We start from the raw sequence: 20,323 nt of genomic DNA, 5'->3' as shown, positions 1-20,323 counted from the left end.
CACACCACCGGTACCAGAGCGCAAAGTCAGGGTCCAAAACGCTTCTAAACAGCTTCTACCCCCAAGCCATACGACCCCTGAAATCAAAAGGCTACCCAGACCCCTCTTTTACGCTGCTGCTACTCTCTGTTTATAATCTATGCATAGTCACTTTAACTCTACCTACATGTACATATTACCTCAATTACCTCAACTAGTACCTCTTGTATTGTTATTTTACTGCTGTTGTTGAATTATTTGTTACTTTTATTTTCAATGTTTTACTTATCCTTTTTTTAACCTAACACTTATTTTTATTTTATATCTTAACTTCTTAAAGCATTTGTTGGTTAAGGGCTTGTAAGTAAGCATTTCACTGTACACCTGTTGTATTTGGCGCATGTGACAAATACAATTTGATTTGATTTGATATGCTTTTTGACTGTAATGCCACATAGCACACCTTTTTGACAGAAATGTAAACAACATTGCAGACAATCTCAGTAGGTTTCACAGCTATTGTTGTTGCCTTTGGAACAATAACTTTAATCTGTGACGCAGATGCACCAGAAGCAAAAGTTTATTCACGTTGTGTCCCTTGGACCTTTACGGGGATGGAGTTGCATGAGATAGCTACTGGGTAGAGGGTACATTGCCGGCGGTTCCTACCTATAGGGTCATCATCTCAAGTGGCAAGGGTTGCAGTTCAATAGTGGTTGCTTATGCTGGTGTTATACTTCACGTGTCCACTGTCCATCTTCATAGATAATTGCCTGAGAGGTTTGGAGGTTGGTGCTCCATATTTTAAGCAGCCAAGTTAACAATAGTGTATTGGCAAGTCTAAGGATAAATCCTTTAGAATGTAATTTAAATATCTATACAATTCCCATCGACAAAATTCATAGAAATCCTATAGGAGTTTGAGCCACGGCTCGGCCGACTGTCTGTGCCCTTAACCACTTTCTGTACCCTTAATGTATAGCTGTATATCTGTAGGCTACTTACATCTGTCCTGTAATTAATTTTTATTTTTATAACTGATTTCCAAACATTAAAAACATGTTTTACCCTAGTCGAAAAATCCTATAAGATTCCAATGAGAAAATCCATGCTACTCAATGCATCGTCAATGAGCGCTGATGAAAATTTCCTCAAAAGTACTTTACAGTGGCTTAGAAATACAATGCCATTCAAAGGAGGCAAACAATTAGTAAGAAAACCTTTGTCCTCATTTTGAAGTCGACAGATTTACTTTAGATGCAGTACAACCACAGATAGAACAACGAGACAGATATTTCACGGGATGTTTAAATGTGAAGCATTTCACTGACTACCAAATATGGTAGTGAGAGGAAGCCCACTGGTGAGCAGTGGGTGAAGATGTAACGAGATGGATTTTGGCCGATTTTCTGAAAATATTCTCATCGATGAATCATTTACACTCAATACAGTTTTCTGTTCCCAAAACTAGAATCTGCTACGAACAGAGTGGACTAAGTTTTGTTGAGTTTAACCTTCGCAAAAGTTTTACTAAATTGCGCTGTGTAGATGGATTGCAAAAGCGAATTGAGTGATTGCACACGCGCACTTCACAGAGTAGGCGTTCCCTAATAAAGATATGCAGATATGCTTTACAACGCGCCAATGGGATCTCGCTAGCACTTGCTTGGCTCTGCCCAGCTCTTTGCTTGTTCTGCCCACTATGACTAAATTGTTCCCATTTGAAACGATAGTCCAGTGGTCTATCATGGTTTAGTTATACATCTTTGGTATAATGTTCGCTAGTTTGTTAAGATTGAGGGGAGGTCACCGGATTTTAGCTAGCTAACGTTATCATTGCTAGCTATTTTTGACGTACTTGACTACTTTAGCAATGCCATCGTATTTCCAGGTAATTTAGACTAAACAGTCGACTTTAAGCGCACCATTATTGCGCCGCCGGTAGAGGGCGGCTTGAGAACGTTCAAGTGACAGAGTTTCTGTTCTTTCTGTACTATAACATACAATCCTATAGGATAGGTTTCAAAATCTGAAATTATTTTCTTTTGGATTTGAATATATATATATTTATTGGAATCCTATGGTATTTTTTGACCAGGGAGGATCCATTTTATCACGTGTGTGCGTGTGCGAGAGAGCGTGAGAAATAAAAAAAATAAAGCGAATGTGAATCATTTGCACATACCCAGCATTTTAATTAGTGAATAGGTGGAGCCAGCAATACACAATGTAAAGACATAATTTGCACAAAGTCAACATACAGAATATACATTATAAATACAGTAAACATAAATAGTCATTCATGTATTGATTTATTCATGTGTGAACAATGAGTAGCTCTACCCATCTCCATTAAAATATAGTAAATCAATAATCACAGGGACAAAAATAGGAATATTTGAGTGGCAGGCAATACATTTAATCCATGCATGTATTCTATTCTGACCCTGCCTCACTATCTGGTGCATTATTGTTATCGTTGACTGAACATTATGTGGCAATGTAGGCTAGATTATATCACTATGTCACCACTGGCTGAGTGGTTTTACATGATCAGTGATGCCCTTATGTGTCTGGTGTCCTCTGGTGTCAGTATTGGTGTCCTTTGGTGTCAGTATTTGTCATGCGCTCACCACTGCTCTGAAGAATCATCATCATCATCATTATAATCATCCGCAGCAGAATCATCATCTGAGATATTCATGATCATAATTATTCTTCTCAGATGTACGCGATAGACATTTAATAAATAGAGCAGACACAATTCCTTATTCTACTTGGCAGACAATCATGTCTGTTCTACACTTATACTGAACAAAAATATAAACACAACATGTAAAGTGTTGGTCCCATGAGCTGAAATAACAGATCCCAGAAATGTTCCATACGCACAAAAAGTGTATTTCTCTCAAATGTTGTCCACTTCCTAGTCAGTGAGCAATTATCCTTTGCTAAGATATTCCATCCCCCTGACAGGTGTGTCATATCAAGAAGCTGATTAAACAGCATGATCATTACACAGGTGCAATGTGCTGGGGACAATAAAATGGCACTCTAAAATGTGTAGTTTTGTCACACAACACAGTGCCCACAGATGTCTTAAGTTTTAAGGGAGCGTGCAATTGGCATGCTGACTGCAGGAATGTCCCCCAGAGCTGTTGCCAGATAATTGAATGTTCATTTCTCTACTTTGTTTTAGAGAATCTGGCAGTACGTCCAACCAGCCTCACAACCGCGGACCACGTGTAACTACACCAGCCCAGGACCTCCACATTTGGCTTCTTCACCTGCGGGATCGTCTGAGACCAGTCACTCAGACAGTTTATGAAACTGAGGAGTATTTATGTCTGTAATAAAGCCCTTTTGTGGGTAAAAACGCATTTTGATTGCCTGGGCCTGGCTCCCAAGTGGGTGGGCCTATCCCTACAACATGATGCTGCCACCACCATGCTTCACCGTAGGGATGGTGCCAGGTTTACTCCAGACTTTAACGTGATCAAGACAAAAGAGATGATTGTGGACTACAGGAAAAAGAGGAACGAGCACGCCCCCATTCTCATTGACGGAGCTGTAGTGGAGCAGGTTGAGAGCTTTAAGTTCCTTGGTGTCCACATCACCAACAAACTAACATGGTCCAAGCACACCAAGACAACAAAACCTATTACCCCTCAGGAGACTGTAAAGATTTGGCAATGGTCCTCAGATCCTCAAAAGGTTCTACAGCTGGTTGCATCACTTCCTGGTAGGGCAACTGCTTGGTAGGTACTACAGAGGGTAGTGTGTACGGCCCAGTACATCACTGGGGCTAAGCTTCCTGCCCTCCAGGACCTCTATACCAGGCATGTCAGAGGAATGCCCTAAAAATTGTCAGACTCCAGTCTGTTCTCTCTGCTACCGCACATAAAGCTGTATTGGAGTGCCAAGTCTAGGTCCAAGAGGCTTCTAAACAGCTTCTACCCCCAAGCCATAAGACTTCCTGAACATCTAATCAAATGGCTACTCAGACCAGTTGCATTGCCCCCCCCCCCCCCCCCCCCCCGCCCCCCTTACACCACGGCTACTCTCTCTTGTTATCATCTATGCATAGTCACTTTAATATCTACCTGCATGTACACATTACCTCAATAAACCGGGGCCCCGCTCATTGACTCTGTAACAGTACCCCCTGTATATAGTCCTGCTTTTGTTACTTTACTGCTGCTTTAATTACTTGTTATTTTTATTTCTTATTCTTATTCAAAATTATTTTACTTTTAACTTTTAACTCCGTTGTTGGTTAGGGGCTCGTAAATAAGCATTTCACTGTGAGGTCTTCGCCTGTTGTTGTATTCGACGCATGTGACTAATACAATTTGATTTGACTTGCTTTGGTTTATGGTGCTTTCACGACAACTGTGAACTTGGAAAAATACGAGGTCAAATCATGACGTCCGTGATCTTCAGGTCGGAAAGTCGGAAATCTACAAAGAGGCCCGAGTTCCCTGTCGCAACTTGTTTTATTCCCAGTTGTCTTGAACGGACTGAAGTTGGAAATTTCCGAGTTCCCAGTTGTTTTGAACGCGGCAACACACACACACATACACACACACATACCCACGCACAAGCACATTGCATAACCCGGAACTCCAGGCCATTGATGTCCACTAATTTATCTCATTACAGAGCAAGTTTGCAGGAAATAGCCAGGAAATGTTCTATTATAGAATTTATTGCTCTGTCTACTCATGTACGCACTTACATAGCAGAATTGTACATCCATTGCTTCTCAAAGCATTTGGAAATGAGTGGGCCTACTTTAGACGGGATAGGCTGACTGGTTCTCTATCTGCGCCTCCAACAGAACCAGTCTCCTCCCCTAAAGTTGATGTGAAAGAGAGAACATTATGCTGTCTGAACACGGGAAGAAGTTGGGTTCATAAACTAAATCGGCAGTTTGTTTACAGTAACTCCCAAGTTTTTCCATTGTCGTCTTTTTGTAATTTTGACTGGTAAAAACGTGAAAACATGTCTCGTTTCGGGGCGGTGTTGTTCGCAATTTGACGAGTGATACGCAGGATTGTTGCCAAGATACATTGAAACGTGTCAGAGTAATAACTTAATCAAACCGAGACTGGAAAGACGACTTTTGGACAGAATTAAGCGAAAATGTCAGACAACAGATCAAGTTTTCTTCATATTGGAGACATTGTGTCGCTGTACGCAGAAGGCACTGTCAATGGCTTCATCAGTACATTGGGGTATGTTCCCTCTAATCTAATTAAATATTATGTGTATCTAAAACCATGTTTGATGAAAATCTGTGATAAACAGGTACAGGCTCGTTTGGCGTCTGATGCATGAAATGGGTCAATGTAACATGCAGTGTGAGATTGGTGTCTGTGGATCCGGGGTTGAGAAATCGGAAGTTGAAAAGGCCTAATCACAAGCAATTGTATCAAGGAGGAAATGAAGATGAGTAACATTGCACAGTTATGCAAGTATAATAGGAATGCAAACTTTGTGCATGTACCTCGCTAGTGTTACCAATGCGTGCGCAATGTCCTGTACACATGCAGCCACTTTATTACTCTCTGGGCGTCAAATGCCAAATGGTTTACTGGGAAAGGATTATGTACTGTAATCCATGACCTAATCAAAATAGTATGAAGTGTTTTGTGAGAGGTCGTGGCCCTTTTTGCAGTAGTAGCACGTGCTGTGAGACAGCTGAATAATTGTACTTGAATGGTCACACCTGTTTGATCAAGAAGAGCTGTAAATGTGTGTAATGTGTATGATATATTCACCAGGGTGTCCTCCAATGCAGCATGAATAATATTGTTGGGCTGTTGAATTCACCCTTATGAAAAAAAAAGTGCAGTACAGTGTAGTATAACATCAGTTTGAGTGCAGTATGATTATTCAAAATACCACCGTTGTCTGCAGTTACTGTAAAGGATGCTATTGTGTGTGGCCAATACTTTCATCTGCTGAAAGTTATGATAGTAAACCTTCACTAACCTTTCCACTTTAAAAATATGTAAATGTTTAACTTTTGGGTAATGAAAACCCTTCCAAATGCACAGAATCTGAATGAGGTTACGGTCTGTTTTTTGACAACAGTGAAGGAAGGCCATATAGGTGCACTATAGTCTGGGGGCAGGGGGACCACTGGTTGAGCACAAAAGGTCACAGTGAATAACCTGTACTCAGAGTTTTGGGGTACTGGTTGCTGAATGGATTCTTCCCAGAGTAGGTCTAACAAGTACTCTTAAATGGTGTAGTATTTATTATACAATGGTTGGGTCTAATGCTGATTGGTTAAAACCGCCAGTGTCTATTCCACAAGTTGCCACCGGCTAAATCTGTTAAAATGCCTATTTAGTCTGTTCCATCTTACTGCTCTCATCAGCCCAGCCAGGCAATTTATAAACTTGATCTCCGCTATAAAAAGCATCTAGATTTCTTTAAGACTAACATTTTGTTTTCAACAGCAGAGATTTGTATAATCAATTTTTATGGATATATATATAATGTAACTTAAAAAAAGGTCAAATGAAACGAAGTGCATATAGTTTTCAGTCTTTCCAGCTTCAGTTTGAAGTGATTGTGTTAGCTGTGTTGTTGGCTAGCTTCTCTGAACAACAGTGACGAGTGAGCACATTTTCTATGCCAGGCAAATTCGCCCCTCATTGTTATGGAGTTATCCAAATGTCGCTAGAAAACTGCTTAAACAAATGCAGCTGCTTTGCTGTTATTCTGACTGCACTTTTTTGATGTGAATGTAAGTTAGCCGTTGGCTAGCTAGCAAGCAGGGGATAAGAACGTTGCCAGCCAATATGGCAACGGAATGTTTAGAATGAACAACTGGGTCACGTACATAGATACTGAACGACTGGGTCGCGTCTCTGGCAACAGATCCAATCGAACGAACGACCAGCCGGCTTGGGTAGCAACCCTAGATTTGTGTCAGGACTATATATTGTGGTAGGATGAAATAGTATGAAAAATTCATCAAAATAATATTTTTTTAATGAAAATATGTCAATCATAATTTGAATATGGTGGTAACCCATTGTATAAAAGTGATAATGCCCTTGAAGCCGGTGTTTGGTTGATATATTGGCCCTCGACAAACTAAACCCATGCCATGGCATTATCACTTAATTGTAGTGTTTTTTTTTTTCAGGGAATGGAAGTTTATTATCATAACTAACAGTTCATTCCAAGGACCACCTGAGAATTTCTACAAATATTAACTCGGAAGAGAATTGACTAAGGAACCAAATAGACAAGCTGAGTTATTATAGTGACTACAAGAAGAAAGTTAAAATGCGGCTCCAGCACTTCAGTGAATTTCTCAGCTCTGCACTCTGCCCTCTAGGCCAGGAACAGGCTTGAATTGACAGACTGCCTCTGTGGCTTGAATCTGCCCCACCCACTTCCCGCTCTTTCTCACATTCTCTCCCTTGCTTTCATTCTCTCAATCTACTTTCTCTTTCTGTGCTTTCAAACAGCCACTCTCCAAAAGCATAGCAGGCATGAGCAGAGGATCACTCCTGAATTCCACCTATCTATTATGGTCACTCAGAACCCCAGTGTGTTCACAAGGCACACAAGCCATATTTTAATACCTTCAATGTGTCCTTGATGTAATCACTGATCTGTAAAATTAGTGGATAGGTGAAATCCCATTGCTTTCAGCAATCACACTGTATCAGGTCAGCAATTTCAAGCAGGAAGGAAGGGAAATGGGAACAATGTTTATATAGGGACAGACTGACTTGTAACCTGGGCAGATGAAGCCTATAAAGGCCGCAGATGGACCTATGCCAACAATATGAATCATATGACCTACTTTATGTTACTGAAAAGTAACTGGTCAAAGCCAATCTCAATGCAAATGTCAAGGCCATAAAATGTCTGAATGCAAAGTGCGTAGTAGAGGGCTCAGCTGTTTTTAAAGCAAAGGTATAAAGTCTATCAGTGATTCATTAACTGATGCAGTCTGACAGCCAGGTCTGTGTAGTGTACTTTATCAACATTAAACACTCTTAAAAAATAAGCCTCATTCAAGGCCCAGGAAGTCAGTGGCAGAGATCCTGCCTGACTACATTGCAGGTGCATGCTCGATCTTACAACGCATGTTTAGGTATGTAACATATCAGCGTTGCCCAAGCTCGGTCCTGGGGACCCCAAGGGGTGCACGTTTTGGTTTTTAATTCAAATAATCAAAGCTTGATTAGTTGATTTGTTTGTTTGAATCATCCTTGTAGTGCTAGGGCAAAATCCAAAACGTGCACCCCTTGGGGTCCTGAGGACCGAGTTTGGGAAACACTGATCTAACCACATGTAGCGCTGTGCTTTTACTGGTATTTTCAACACTTTATCCAAGTGTTGCTGCATGTAGAAAATCCTAGGAAATGTTCTGTAATTGACACGTGTCCAATCAAATTTATTTATGAAGCCCTTTTTACATCAGCCGAAGTCACCGTGCTGTACAGAAACCCAGCCTAAAACCCCAAACAGCAAGCAATGCAGATGTAGAAGCACGGTGGCTAGGAAAAACTCCATAGAAAGGCAGGAACTTAGGAAGAAACCTAGAGAGAAACCAGGCTCTGAGGGGTGGCCAGTCCTCTTCTGGCGGTGCCGGGTGGAGATTATAACAGTACAGGGCCAAGATGTTCAAACGTTCATAGATGACCAGCAGGGTCAAATAATAGTAATAATCACAGTGGTTGTAGAGGATGCAACAGGTCAGCACCTCAGGAGTAAATGTCAGTTGGCTTTTCATAGATGATCATTCAGAGTTAGAGACAGTAGGTGCGCTAGAGAGTCGAAAACAGCAGGTCCGAGACAAGGTAGCACTTCTGGTGAATAGGTCAGGGTTCCATAGCTGCAGGCAGAACATTTGAAACTGGAGCAATAGCACAACCAGCTGAACTGGGGACAGCATGGCCAGGTAGTCCTGAGGCATGGTCCTCGAGCTCAGGTTCCCTGAGAGAGAGTTAGAGGGAGCATACTTAAATTCACATAGGACACCGAATAAGAAAGGAAAAATGCTCCAGATATAACAGACTGATCCTGTGCGCCCCAACACAAACTATTAGAGCATAAATACTGGAGGCTGAGACGGGAGGGGTTGGGAGACACTGTGTCCCCGTCCGATTATAACCTCGGAAAGGGCCAACCAGGCAGGATATAACCTCGCCCACTTTGCCAAAGCACAGCCCCCACACCACTAGAGGGATATCTTCAAACCACCAACTTCCTACCCTGAGACAAGGCCGTGTATAGCCCACGAAGACCTCCCCCATGGCATGAACCCAACCTGGACAGGAAGATCACGTCAGTGACTCAACCCACTCAAGTGATGCACCCCTCCTAGGGACGGCATGGAAGAGCACTAGTAAGCCAGTGACTCAGCCCCCGTAATAGGGTTAGAGGCAGAGAATCCAGGTGGAGAGAGGAGAACTGGCCAGGCAGAGACAGCAGGGGCTGTTCGCTCCAGTGCCTTTCCATTCACCTTCACACTCCTGGGACAGACTACACTCAATCACAGGACCTACTGAAGATATTAATCCAATCACTCAATCAATCAATCAATGCCTGGTTGTGCTTGTTTGGCCAGGGGAGACGTAGCTCTGCAAATCTTTATCACACTAAACCTATTATTTGGCAGGGAATACTATTTCTAGATCAGTGATTCTACACCTCACTTCTCAAGTTGATCTTCTCCAGTGGACTTGAAGTTGTAGCTGAAAATGAGTCAAATATGGGCTGTTAAAACTTCTTAAGGATTAGGCCATTTACATTTTTTTTTGCTTAAAATGTAAAATCCAAATCTGCCTGTAGCAAGGATATGCATGTTCTTGGTACCATTTGAAAGGACACACTTTGACGTTTCTGGAAATGTGAAAGGAATGTAGTAGAATATAATACAATAGATAAGGTAAAATATTTATACAAATAAAATAAAAAACGTTATTTTGTATTTTTTACCATCTTTGAAATGCAAGAGAAAGGCCATAATGTATAATTACAGCCCAGGTGAAGTTTAGATTTTGGCCACTAGATGGCATTAGTGTGTGTAAAGTTTTAGACTGATTTAATGAACCATTGCATTTCTGTTAATTCTTGTATCAAGACTGCCCAAATGTGCCTAATTTGTTTATTAATAACTTTTCATGTTCAAAATTGTGCACTCTCCAAACAATAGCATGGTATTCTTTCACTGCAATAGCTACTGTAAATTGGACAGTGCAGTTAACTTAAATTATTCTTAATCTTTCTGCCAATATCAGATATGTCTATGTCCTGGGAGATGTTCCTGTTACATACAACCACATGCAAATCGCATTAGCCCAGGTTAGCTCAACCATCCTGTGGAAGGGACACCGATCCCAAATAAGTTTAAAGGGTCACATCAATGGTTGTGTCCAAATACCCATACTTGCGTCCTAAATAGGCAGTTTAATGATGTGACATTTCGAAAATCCAGTGTACTTTAAATGTCTGGATGTAATACTCATTTCGGCTTTGACAACAGCTGATCAATTAGATATGGGGATGCTATACCGAAATCAACGAATAGTGGGAAACAACTCAATCACGCATGGCGCATTTTCAGTATGCGAATAGTAAAATTATATGCACCCTTTTCCACATTGGAAGAGGTGGTCTGCGAGTGATGGGCCCTAGTTCTCTTCAAGTAGCCAAACAACAAAACTAGGGAACTTAATTTCGAAGATGCCAGAAGTAGAGGTCGACCGATTATGATTTTTCAACTCCGAGACCGATTATTGGCGGACCAAAAAAAGCCGATACCGATTAATCAGCCGATTTTTTTATATTTAAAAAAATATATATATATAATTTATTTTATTATTATTATTATTATTATTATTATTATTATTATTATTATTATTTTTTTTACAAATATTTTATTTAAAAAATATATATTTATTTTTTATTTATTTGTAATAATGACAATTATAACAATACTGAATGAACACTTTTAACTTTAATATAATACATCAATAAAAAATCTAGTTAGCCTCAAATATTGAAACCTGTTCAATTTGGTTTAAATAATGCAAAAACGAAGTGTTTGGAGCAGAAAGTAAAAGTGCAATATGTGCCATGTAAGAAGGCTAACGTTTAATTTCCTTGCTCAGAACATGAGAACATATGAAAGCTGGTGGTTCCTTTTAACATGAGTCTTCAATATTCCCAGGTAAGAAGTTTTAGGTTGTTGTTATTATAGGACTATTTCTCTCTACCATTTGTATTTCATATACCTTTGACTATTGGATGTTATTATAGGCACTTTAGTATTGCCAGTGTAACAGTATAGCTTCCGTCCCTCTCCTCGCCCCAACCTGGGCTCGAACCAGGAACACATCGACAACAGCCACCCTCAAAGCAGCATTACCCATACAGAGCAAGGGGAACAACTACTCCAAGTCTCAGAGCGAGTGACGTTTGAAACACTATAAGCGCGCACCCCGCTAACTAGCTAGCCATTTCACATCACATCGTTACACCAGCCTAATCTCGGGAGTTGATAGGCTTGAAGTCATAAACAGCTCAATGCTTGAAGCATTGCGAAGAGCTGCTGGTAAAACGCACTAAAGTGCTGTTTGAATGAATGCTTACGAGCCGGCTGCTGCCTACCATCGCTCAGTCAGACTGCTATATCAAATCATAGACTTAATTATAACATAATAACACACAGAAATACGAGCCTTTGGTCATTAATATGGTCGAATCTGGAAACTATCATTTTGAAAACAAAACTTTTATTTTAAATCAAATTTATTTAAATAGCCCTTCGTACATCAGCTGATATATCAAAGTGCTGTACAGAAACCCAGCCTAAAACCCCAAACAGCAAGCAATGCAGGTGTAGAAGCACGGTGGCTAGGAAAAACTCCCTAGAAAGGCCAAAACCTAGGAAGAAACCTAGAGAGGAACCAGGCTATGTGGGGTGGCCAGTCCTCTTCTGGCTGTGCCGGGTGGAAATTATAACAGAACATGGCCAAGATGTTCAAATGTTCATAAATGACCAGCATGGTCAAATAATAATAATCACAGGCAGAACAGTTGAAACTGGAGCAGCAGCACGGCCAGGTGGACTGGGGACAGCAAGGAGTCATCATGTCAGGTAGTCCTGAGGCATGGTCCTAGGGCTCAGGTCCTCCGAGAGAGAAAGAAAGAGAGAATTAGAGAGAGCATACTTAAATTCACACAGGACACCGGATAGGACAGGAGAAGTACTCCAGATATAACAAACTGACCCTAGCCCCCCGACACAAACTACTGCAGCATAAATACTGGAGGCTGAGACAGTGAAATAATGAACCATTCGGTATTTTATCTAACGGGTGGCATCCCTAAGTCTTAATATTCCTGTTACATTGTACAACCTTCAATGTTATGTCATAATTACGTAAAATTCTGGCAAATTAGTTCGCAATGAGCCAGGCGGCCCAAACTGTTGCATATACCCTGACTCTGCGTGCAATGAACACAAGAAGTGACACAATTTCAGCTGGTTAATATTGCCTGCTAACCTGGATTTCTTTTTGATAAATATGCAGGTTTAAAAATATATACTTCTGTGTATTGATTTTAAGAAAGGCATTGATGTTTATGGTTAGGTACAGTCAGTCGTGCAACGATTGGCTTCTACTGCATTCGCGTAACAGGCAGGCTCCTCGTGGAGTACAATGAGAGGCAGGTGGTTAGTGCGTTGGACTAGTTAACTGTAAGGTTGCAAGATTGAATCCCGGAGCTGACAAGGTAAAAATCTGTCGTTCTGCCCCTGAACAAGGCAGTTAACCCACCGTTCCTAGGCCATCATTGAAAATAAGAATGTGTTCTTAACTGACTTGCCTAGTTAAATAAATAAAATAAAAAAATTTATCGGCCAAATCGGTGTCCAAAAATACAGATTTCCGATTGTTATGAAAACTTGAAATTGGCCCTAATTAATCGGCCATTCCGATTAATCGGTCGACCTCTAGCCCGAAGCTTCTGCGATGGTGTTCAAATGTAGGCTAAGTAGTTTTTGTTCTCTTTAAAATGATCACGAGTATTGATTGCATCGTAGGCTACATATTTTTACCCAAAGTGGATTTCTGTTTTCCCAGTGTTTCTTGTTCTCTTGCCCTGAATGTGTCGGCACCGGGATTCGGGATGTGGCTGCGTTACTGATGTCATGTTTATCAGGCCTTTTAATTTGAACATATGGAGTGTTTTAGTTTTGTAGGTTAGGCTACCTATTTCATTATTTAATTGATGGATCAAGCCTTAAGTCATTCTGATCTCGTTCCCAATGATCAGTGCTTTAGTATGTTGTTGTCCTGTCCAGTGGCTCTGAATTTGCAATGCACCCAACTGTCCTTATTGTTTCTGTACAATAGCCTTTTGATTTTAACATTTTAAAAGTTTTGGTGTGTGTACTAGGCTATTTCATTTATATATGCTACAGCACTCTGATTACACTAATAGTTTGTTTCCATTTCAACATATTTATGTTGTCTTCAGTCCATTTTAAATCCGATAGATAGGCTATATGGTCTATCACCAGCCTGAGTAGGCCTATAATGCCATTCCTATTCTATTCAGATTTGAGAGAAATTAATCAATTTGGAAATGAGCTAATATCAGGCTAGTTTATGCCGATGCATTTCTGTTGAATTTGGAAAAATTCACCTGCACTCGGCCCTGCCCCACCTACTCAGCCAATCAGAAGCTTCTACTGCGTTGTGGCATACAGCATACTTTTTACTAAATGGTACGTACTAAATAGTATGCAGTTTAAGTATGTAGTACATTAGTGTGGGTAATCGGACATGGCCACTGATACCAACCAATGTAGCTAATTTGGGAGGTAGCTCCAACTGGGATTCTAACCTGGGTCTAGAGACTGAGCACACTAGGTATTGGATTAAGGTCGCTACATTACTCAAAACCGTCGGGAGAGCGTATCTCCACTCCCCATGCTTATCTATACCAAGTTCGTCACGTGTAAATGCCTCTCGGATGGCGCCCTCACACTTCTGTCACCAATGTAGCGAATTTGGGGTGAAGTCCTGACCATGACTTGAGCCCGAATCCAGTGACTGTCAAGTGAGTCCCGGTCAGGGCTACCCCCGGAATTTCTACAATATACTTTGATGGTTGGTTTAATTGTACCTAATTTACCAATTTTTAGCTACAACTTCTGAGTCCGTTGGAGAGGATCAGCTTGAGCAAAGTGAGGTGTAGAATCACAGATCTACGAATTGTAGTCCCTGCCAAATAATAGGTTTTGATGACGTGGCATGCAACCATTGGTTGACGCAATGTAATGCCTGAGCATCTATTTTGGCAGGAACTCCACCATTGTGCATCCTTAATGATAATCCTTTATTGATTTGACGGCTAGTAATGTTTTCAGACCCAGCCATGGTATCACGAATGTTGGCTGGAGTCGCCATTACTGTACTCGTCACATGCAACCTCGCCTCGACAGGCTTTGACTCTATAAATCCATATTGACGTATGATAGTAGCCTATATGATAGTAAGTATAAGCTCTTAAATAAGTTCCTCAGGTCACACCTCATTTACAAACGCTCAATTCCCCTGAGGCTGATCCTCTCCCTGGGTCCAATCCTATTTTTCTGTTGTGCTTATCTATCTTTCAAGCAAACACAAGTCAACACATTTCAGGTTAGTAGTCACTTGTTACTTTATACAACCATAAGGTAGCCTGAATTGTGTATGAACTGTTCATAGACCTGTCATTTAGCTACACAGGGTAAATGACTGCATTTAATCTCATTGAAAGCATTTAAGCTGAAAAAAAGGTTACAATTTATTTATATATACACACATACATACATGACACACACTACCATTCAAAAGTTTTGTGTCACTTAGAAATGTCCTTGTTTTTGAAAGAAAAACACATTGTTTTTGTCCATTAAAATCCAATTGATCAGAAATACAGTGCAGACATTGTTAATGTTGTAAATTACTATTGTAGCTGGAAACGCAGATAAAAATAAAAAAAATGGAATATCTCATAGGCGTACAGAGGCCCATTATCAGCAACCATCACTCCTGTATTCCAATGACACGTTGTGTTAGCTAATCCAAGTGTATCATTTTAAAAGGCTAATTGATAATTTGAAAACCCTTTTGCAGTTATGATAGCACAGCTGAAAACTTTTGTGCTGATTTAATGAAGCAATAAACAGGCCTTCTTTAGACTAGTTGAGAATCTGGAGCATCAGCATTTGTGGGTTCGATTGCAACGAAACAAATAACTTTCGTCTGAAACTCGTCAGTCCTATTCTTGTTCTGAGCAATTAAGGCTGTTCCATTAGAGAAATTGCCAAGAAACTGAAGATCTCGTACAATGCTGTGTACTACTCCCTTCACAAAACAGCGCAAATTGTCTCTAACCAGAATAAAAAGAGGAGTGGGAGGCCCAGGTGCACAACTGAGCAAGAGGACAAGTACATTAGTGTTTAGTTTGAGAAACAGACGCCTCACAAGTCCTCAACTGGCAGCTTCATTAAATAGTAACCGCAAAACACCAGTCTCAACGTCAACAGTGAAGAGGCGACTCCGGGATGCTGGCCTTCTAGTCAGAGTTGCAAAGAAAAAGCCATATCTCAGACTGGCCAATAAAAATAAAATATTAAGATTGGCAAAAGAACACAAACACTGGACAAAGGAACTCTGTCTAGAAGGCCAGCATCCCGGAGTTGCCTCTTCACTGTGCTTTACATTTTTTTAAGTGCTTTTCTATCAAAAACAAGGATATTTCTAGGTGACCCCAACCTTTTGAACGGTAGTGTGTACGAACATGCATGCATACAGTTGAAGTCGGAAGTTTACATACACTTAGGTTGGAGTCATTAAAACTTGTTTTTCAACCACTCCACAAATTTCTTGTTAAACTATAGTTTTGACAAGTCTGTTAGAACATCTACTTTGTGCATGACACAGGCAATTTTTCCAACAATTGTTTACAGATGGTGAATTATAAGTGAAATAATCTTTCACAAATCTAGTAGGTCAGAAGTTTACATACACACTAAGTTGACTGTGCCTTGAAACAGCTTGGAAAATTCCAGAAAATGATGTCATGGCTTTAGAAGTTTCTGATAGGCTAATTGACATCATTCGAGTCAATTGGAGGTGTACCTGTGGATGTATTTCAAGGCCTACCTTCAAACTCAGTGCCTCTTTGCTTGACATCATGGGAAAATCAAAAGAAATCTGCCAAAAAATTGTAGACCTCCACAAGTCTGGTTCATCCTTGGGAGCAATTTCCAAATGCCTGAAGGTACCACGTTCATCTGTACAAACAATAGTACACAAGTATAAACACCATGGGACCACGCAGCCGTCATACTGCTCAGGAAGGAGACCCTTTCTGTCTCCTAGAGATTAATGTACTTTGGTGCGAAAAGTGCAAATCAATCCCAGAACAACAGCAAACAACCTTGTGAAGATGCTGGAGGAAACGGGTACAAAAGTATCGTTATCCACAGTCAAACGAGTCCTATATTGACATAACTTGAAGGTCAGCAAGGAAGAAGCCTCTGCTCCAAAACCGCCATTAAAAAGCCAGACTACAGTTTGCACATGGGGACAAAGATCGTACTTTTGGGAGAAATGTCCTCTGGTCTGATGAAATGATATAACTGTTTGGCCATAATGACCATTGTTATGTTTGGAGGAAAAAGGGGGAGGCTTGCAAGCTGAAGAACACCATCCCAACCGTGAAGCACGGTGGTTGCAGCATCATGTTGTGGTAAGTGCTTTGCTGCAGGAGGGACTGGTGCACTTCACAAAATAGATGGCATCATGAGGAAGGAAAATTATGTGGATATATTGAAGCAACATCAGTTAAAGCTTGGTCGTGAATGGGTCTTCCAAATGGACAATGACCCCAAGCATACTACCAAAATTGTGGCAAAATGGCTTAAGGACAACAAAGTCAAGGTATTGGAGTGGCCATCACAAAGCCATGACCCCAATCCCATAAAAAAAGTTGTGGGAAGAACTGAAAAAGCGTGTGCGAGCAAGGAGGTCTACAAACCTGACTCAGTTACACCAGCTCTGTCAGAAGGAATAGGCCAAAATTCACCCAACTTATTGTGGGAAGCTTGTGGAAGGCTACCCAAAATGTTTGACCCAAGTTAATCAATTTTAAAGGCAATGCTACCAAATACTAATTGAGTGTAAAACTTCTGACCCACTGGGAATGTGATGAAAGAAATAAATAAAAGCTGAAATAAACAATTCTCTCTCCTATTATTTGGACATTTCACATTCTTAAAATAAAGTGGTGATCCTAACTGGCCTAAGACGGGGATTTTTTTACTAGGATTAAATGTCAGAAATTGTGAAACTGAGTTAAAATTTATTTGGCTAAGGTGTATGTAAACTTCAGACTTCAACTGTACATACAGTACCAATCAAAAGTTTGGATACACCTACTCATTCCAGGGTTTTTCTTTTTACTATTTTCTACATTGTATAATAATAGTAACTACATCACAACTATGAAATAACACATGGAATCATGTCGTAACCAAGAAAGTGTTGAACAAATGAAAATATGTTACATTTGAGATTCTTCAAATAGCCAACATTTGCCTTGATGACAACTTTGCCCATTCTCTCAATCAGCTTCATGAGGTAGTCACCTGAAATGCATTTCAATTAACAGGTGTGCCTTGTTCAAAGTTAATTTGTGGAATTTCTTTCCTTAATGCGTTTGAGCCAATCAGTTATGTTGTAACAAGGTAGTGGGGTTATACAGAAGATAGCCCTATTTAGTAAAATACCAAGTCCATATTATAGCAAGAACAGCTCAAATAAGCAAAGAGAAACGACAGTCCATCATTACTTTAAGACATGGTCAGTCAATATGGAACATTTCAAGAACTTTGATAGGTTCTTCAAGTGCAGTCACAAAAACCATCAAGTGTTCTGATGAAACTGGCTCTCATGAGGACCAGCACAGGAAAGGAAGACCCAGAGTTACCTCTACTGCAGAGGATAAGTTCATTAGAGTTTACTGCACCTCAGATTACAGCCCAAATAAATACTTCAGAGTTCAAGTAACATACACATGTCAACATCCCCTGTTCAGAGGAGACTTCATGGTCGAATTGCTGCAACGAAACCACTACTAAAGGAGACTAAGAAGAAGAAGAGACTTGCTCGGTCCAAGAAAGACAAACAATGGACATTAGACTGGTGGAAATCTGTCCTTTTGATCTGATAAATCCACATTTTTGGTTCCACCGCCATGTCTTTGTGATGCAGAGTAGGTCAATGGATGATCTTTGAATGTATAGTTCCCATTGTGAAGCATGAAGGAGGAGGTGTGGGGGTGCTTTGCTATTGATTCTGTCAGTGATTTATGTAGAATTGATGGATTCTATCAAAATGTAACATGTTTCAAGTTAAATTGTCGTTTGCATGCTGTTTAGTGAATGATTACTGTGAGTATTAATGGAGTTTAGGCCATGAAACTGTGTGTATGCTTATTTAGAAAGGTTGACCTAATCAGATAAGAGGAAATTGCCTTGGATCAGAGAGCAGGCTTAGGCCCAGAACGGAAGATGGACATGGTGTGATTCTGACATATGGCTAAACAAAGAGAGAACCATGGACGTTCCACAGGGGAAATGAGGGAACCTCATTGGGGTCATAAAATGTATAGCTGGGGAGGTGATGCCTACAATAGAAGAGTATAAAATGTGTTGTGAGCTTTCTAAATGTATGCACTCAGCTGTTTGTGTCCTTGGTATTAAAGACTTCACTTTTCTTGAGTGTTTGGTCTCAATTCCTTATTGCAAAGAGGTTTTAAAAGCATTTTTCTTTCTAACAGAATTCAAGAATTCCGAATTCAATATATTTAGATTTTTAACGCTTTCTGGTTACTACTTTATTCCATATGTTATTTCATAGTTTTGATGTCTTCACAATTATTCTACAATGTAGAAAATAGACAAAATAAAGAAACTCTTGAATGAGTAGGTGTGTCTGAAATTTTGACTGGTACTGTGTGTGTATGTGTATATTATATACATTTTTTATAATAAAAAATCATAATAAAGCAGTCAAGCTCCATTGGTGACATTAAGCTAGCTGTGGTGTGTGTGTGCTTACCCAACCTTCTCTCCATTGTCTTTATCAAATTGAAGCATGCCCTTATGGCAGTTCTGCTTTTTAAATAAAAACTTCTCTTTTATGTAAAGCTAACATTCTACTCTTATACAATGAGTGTACAAAACATTAAGGACACCTGCTCTTCCCATGACAGACTGACCAGGTGAAAGCTATAATTCCTTATTGATGTCACTTGTTATATAAACTTCAATCAGTATAGATGAAGGGGATGAGACAGGCTTAAAAATCCTTCTTTAACCTATGGGTGTCATTCAGAGATTGAATTGGCAAGACAAAAGAATGAAGTGCCTTTGAACGGGGTATGGTAGTAGGCAATGTTCCCTCTAAGCTTTTGTGATCAAATCAATGCCATATTAGCCACTTTCAGTGCAACATACTGAAACAAAACTAACTAGAGATTTTGTTGTAGAGTAGGATTCTATTGCATTGGTGTAGGATTTTATTGCTCAAGACTCGTACTCTACACAGCCCGTACTCTACACAGTCCTATGCGGCATAACCAATCAGAACTACAGTAGGCCTATGTGCAAATGGCCCATTGCCGTATATGGATCTGTGAAATTTACTGTGTTTACAGCTGTGGTTGAGCATAATGTGCTTATTTTGAGATCAAAGCAAGAGCTGCATGTAGCCATTTGTGCACATTTTGTTCATATTCTTTGCTAGTTAGTGAGTTATTAGCCCAGTTATAGATCATTTGCAATCAGCAATAGGGGAGTGATTGCTTCCTAAAAGAGCTCAAAACGTGTACATTCTAGACATCTTTGAAAAGCAAGTCAGGTAAAGAGCTTTTTTTGTTGTATTAAAGTGGCAGTGTTGTATTTTGAGGCAGGCTACATTTTATTTTGTGAAGTGGTTTCTTGCATCAAACAACACAATCTTTTCAGTCACCTTCTTGTCTGTGGATAAACAGGTTCATGTCAAGCCCTGCATGTTTTTCTCAAGTCTCATGGAATGTAGACTTACATTTGAACACAGCACATTGGCTGCTATTGTAGGCTGAATGATAGAACAGCTATTTCCATGTAATGTTATGGGATGCATTTTCTCCATTGTTTTTGATGGTAGGCCTGCATTATGATTATGACCTCAGTAGCCTGCTTGGCCATTGTTAATACTAACTTAAAGCAGGTACAGCCTCAGTGTTCACAGTAAAC

The 20,323-nt window shown here is 40.1% G+C and overlaps 1 protein-coding gene across 2 annotated transcripts in view; it reads left to right on the top strand.

Annotated features, from left to right (window-relative positions):
• Positions 1-4,529: 4,529 nt before the first annotated feature.
• The window catches only part of LOC110497694 (inositol 1,4,5-trisphosphate-gated calcium channel ITPR2), a 165,865-nt gene continuing 150,071 nt past the window's right edge, over positions 4,530-20,323 (top strand). For both annotated transcript variants that reach the window (XM_036956603.2, XM_036956593.2), the window contains exon 1: positions 4,530-5,216. In XM_036956603.2, the coding sequence (XP_036812498.2) occupies positions 5,125-5,216 (92 nt within the window). In that variant the 5' untranslated portion in view covers positions 4,530-5,124. The remainder of the gene's footprint in view (positions 5,217-20,323) is intronic.

The sequence above is a fragment of the Oncorhynchus mykiss genome, chromosome 2 (assembly GCF_057628025.1).
Source record: "Oncorhynchus mykiss isolate SJ-2025 chromosome 2, ASM5762802v1, whole genome shotgun sequence".
In the NCBI taxonomy this organism is placed as follows: domain Eukaryota; kingdom Metazoa; phylum Chordata; class Actinopteri; order Salmoniformes; family Salmonidae; genus Oncorhynchus; species Oncorhynchus mykiss.
This window is presented reverse-complemented; position numbering and strand designations above follow the sequence as displayed.